The sequence below is a fragment of the Penaeus chinensis genome, chromosome 29 (assembly GCF_019202785.1).
Source record: "Penaeus chinensis breed Huanghai No. 1 chromosome 29, ASM1920278v2, whole genome shotgun sequence".
In the NCBI taxonomy this organism is placed as follows: domain Eukaryota; kingdom Metazoa; phylum Arthropoda; class Malacostraca; order Decapoda; family Penaeidae; genus Penaeus; species Penaeus chinensis.
This window is the reverse complement of record NC_061847.1, coordinates 1400436-1402935: the sequence shown is the minus strand read 5'-3', so window position 1 is coordinate 1402935 and position 2500 is coordinate 1400436. Positions and strand designations below refer to the sequence as shown.

General features: G+C 43.4%; 1 protein-coding gene across 1 annotated transcript in view; it reads left to right on the top strand.

Moving 5' to 3' along the window:
• The window catches only part of LOC125040745 (neural cell adhesion molecule 1-like), a 46721-nt gene that overhangs the window by 18284 nt on the left and 25937 nt on the right, over positions 1–2500 (top strand). The window contains exon 5 of the mRNA XM_047635448.1: positions 485–638. Within this exon, the coding sequence (XP_047491404.1) occupies positions 485–638 (154 nt within the window). The remainder of the gene's footprint in view (positions 1–484; positions 639–2500) is intronic.

Here is a 2500-nt window from a genome sequence, read left to right as displayed (position 1 = left end):
GCCGAGGTCACCCCATAGCCGAGGTCACCCCATAGGCGAGGTCACCCAACCCCATATTATCCTAGGTCGCTTAACTCAAGTCCCCCCCTCCAGAGAACATAAACACACATGCACAAATAAGAGGTACACAAAGATGCATACAAACACGTATATAAACACATAAACAAGCACATACATATAAACACATACACACACACACAAACGCACATATAAACACACACAAAACACAAAGGAAAACGCGCGCGCGGATATACACACACACACACACAAATATGCACACATATACACACAAATGTACACACACATACATACAAATGTACACACACATACACACAAATGTACACGCGGAAACACACACCCAAAAAATCACCCCCAAGCCTTCATGTCTCCCAACGCAACCTTATCCCCCCCCCCCCCCCCCCCTCATTTTCATTCCTTTCTTCTCTGACCTCTGACCCTTAACCTCTCTCTCCCCGTGTTGCAGGAAAGGAGAGTCTCGTCATCAAGCCCCAGGGGAAGATCCAGACAGTGTTCAAGAGTGATAGCTTCTTCGTCTCCTGCTCCAGCGACGCCGACAACGTCCAGAGGGTCATGTGGACTGGACCTGAAGGGCAGCAGATCACCGACTACCGGGGCAGGTCAGGTCACCTCTAGGGGTCGAGAGATAAGTTCAATAGATGGGTCATGATGGGGAAATGAAGGTCACCGGATTCTGGAGATGGTCAGGACAGGCTGGGGGATGTGGATGATGATTAGGGATAAGAAATAATGATCACTGGCTATTGCGTAAGGTCAGGTCACCTCTAGGGGTCGAGATAGGTCAAAGAGTGGAGGAATGATGGTGGGAGATGATGATCGCCTTTTTTTCAGGAAAAGATCAGGAAAATGATGATGGAAATAATGACCAATGACTATTGTGAAAAGGTTACATATAGGGGTCAACATAAGTCAAACAAGGTCATGATGATGGTTTGAAAGGGACACCGGATTCTAGTAGTTGTAGGTGTTGATAAGTGCTGAGAAATAATGATCACGGGAAATTGTGAAAGGTCAGGTCACCTCTATGAGTCAAACAGCGTCATGATTAGAAATTATGCTTACCGGTTTCTGGAAATAGTCAAGACAAAACTCAGAGTCAGTGTGGGTCAGATTTGGTAATGATAGTGAATAATGATCATTTGATACCCATCTAGGGACCAAGACAGGTCAAGCAAGGTGATAACGATCATAGGGAAATAATGATCACTGATTTCTGGAAAATGTCAAGATAACATTTGAAGAATGGTCAGAATACACCCAGTGCTGAACACTAAACCAGGATACACCCAATAAATACAGAAACTTAGACCAGGCTATACTCAATAGATCTCTAACAGAAATACCTTACAGATACGAAATTGGTACCAGATATACCAAACAAACACCAGATAGATTTATAAAACCTTCGCTATATAGATAAAAAGGCCACTGGAATTGAAATCAAATATGTCAAATTGATGTTGGAGTTGTAACTTTTATGAAACTGAAGTATGGAGGAAATTTTTCAACGAATGAAGTGTGTTTAGAATTAAATTTATAGAGAGAAATGCCTTGTTTTATTTGACGGAAAAGGAAGAGAGAGATATTAGACACTGGATAAAGTGTGTAAAATGAGATTAACAGAGAGAAATGCTTTGTTCTATTTGATGAAAGGGAAAAAGAGAGAGAGATGGAATAAATGCAGAACTGAAGTAAGTATTAATAGTTAATAGGTAGATATATCAGAACGAGAGAGAGAGAGAGAGAGAGAGAGAGAGAGAGAGATGGAGGAAATAGGAGGAAGGAAATGAAGAAGAGAGAAGATAATAGTAGGACAAATAGACACACACACACACACTTTCCCTCCCCAATACACACACGACCCCTCCCCCCCCCCCCTCATTCCACCCCTACATGCCCACCTCCCTCCCCCTCCCCCCCATGCACACCACCAAGGCAGACGAACTGACAGACAGACAGACACACAGAAGGCCAAGGAGATGCAAGACACGACACAGCGGCCGCACGAAGGAACAGGTCAATCTAACGCATACAAAGGTTCCCCGGTTAGCGATATCCTGAAATAGCACTCTGGAGATGTTGCACTTTGCAAGATGTTGCAACTGATGGGGTGAAGGGGGGGAAGGGGAGTGTAAGAAAGGAAAGAGTTTTTTCTTTTCTTTTTCTGTTTACTCTATTTTTTTTCGCTTATTTCTTTTTTTCTTTCGTTTCGTCTTTTTTTTTTTTTTTTTTTTTTTTTTTGTTACTCGGTCTGTTTCGTCTTTCTCTTCTTCCTTTTTTTTTTCTTTTTTTGTCTTTGTTTATCCTTCTATCTTTTATCTCGTCACGCCCTTCTCACCCCTTCACCCCGTCACCCTCCCTCCTCTCCCTCCTCTCCCTCCTTTGTACCCTTCCTCTCTTCCACATTCCCTCCCTTTTACAAACTCCCCTATACCCTCTCCTTCCCTCCCTCCCTCCCTCC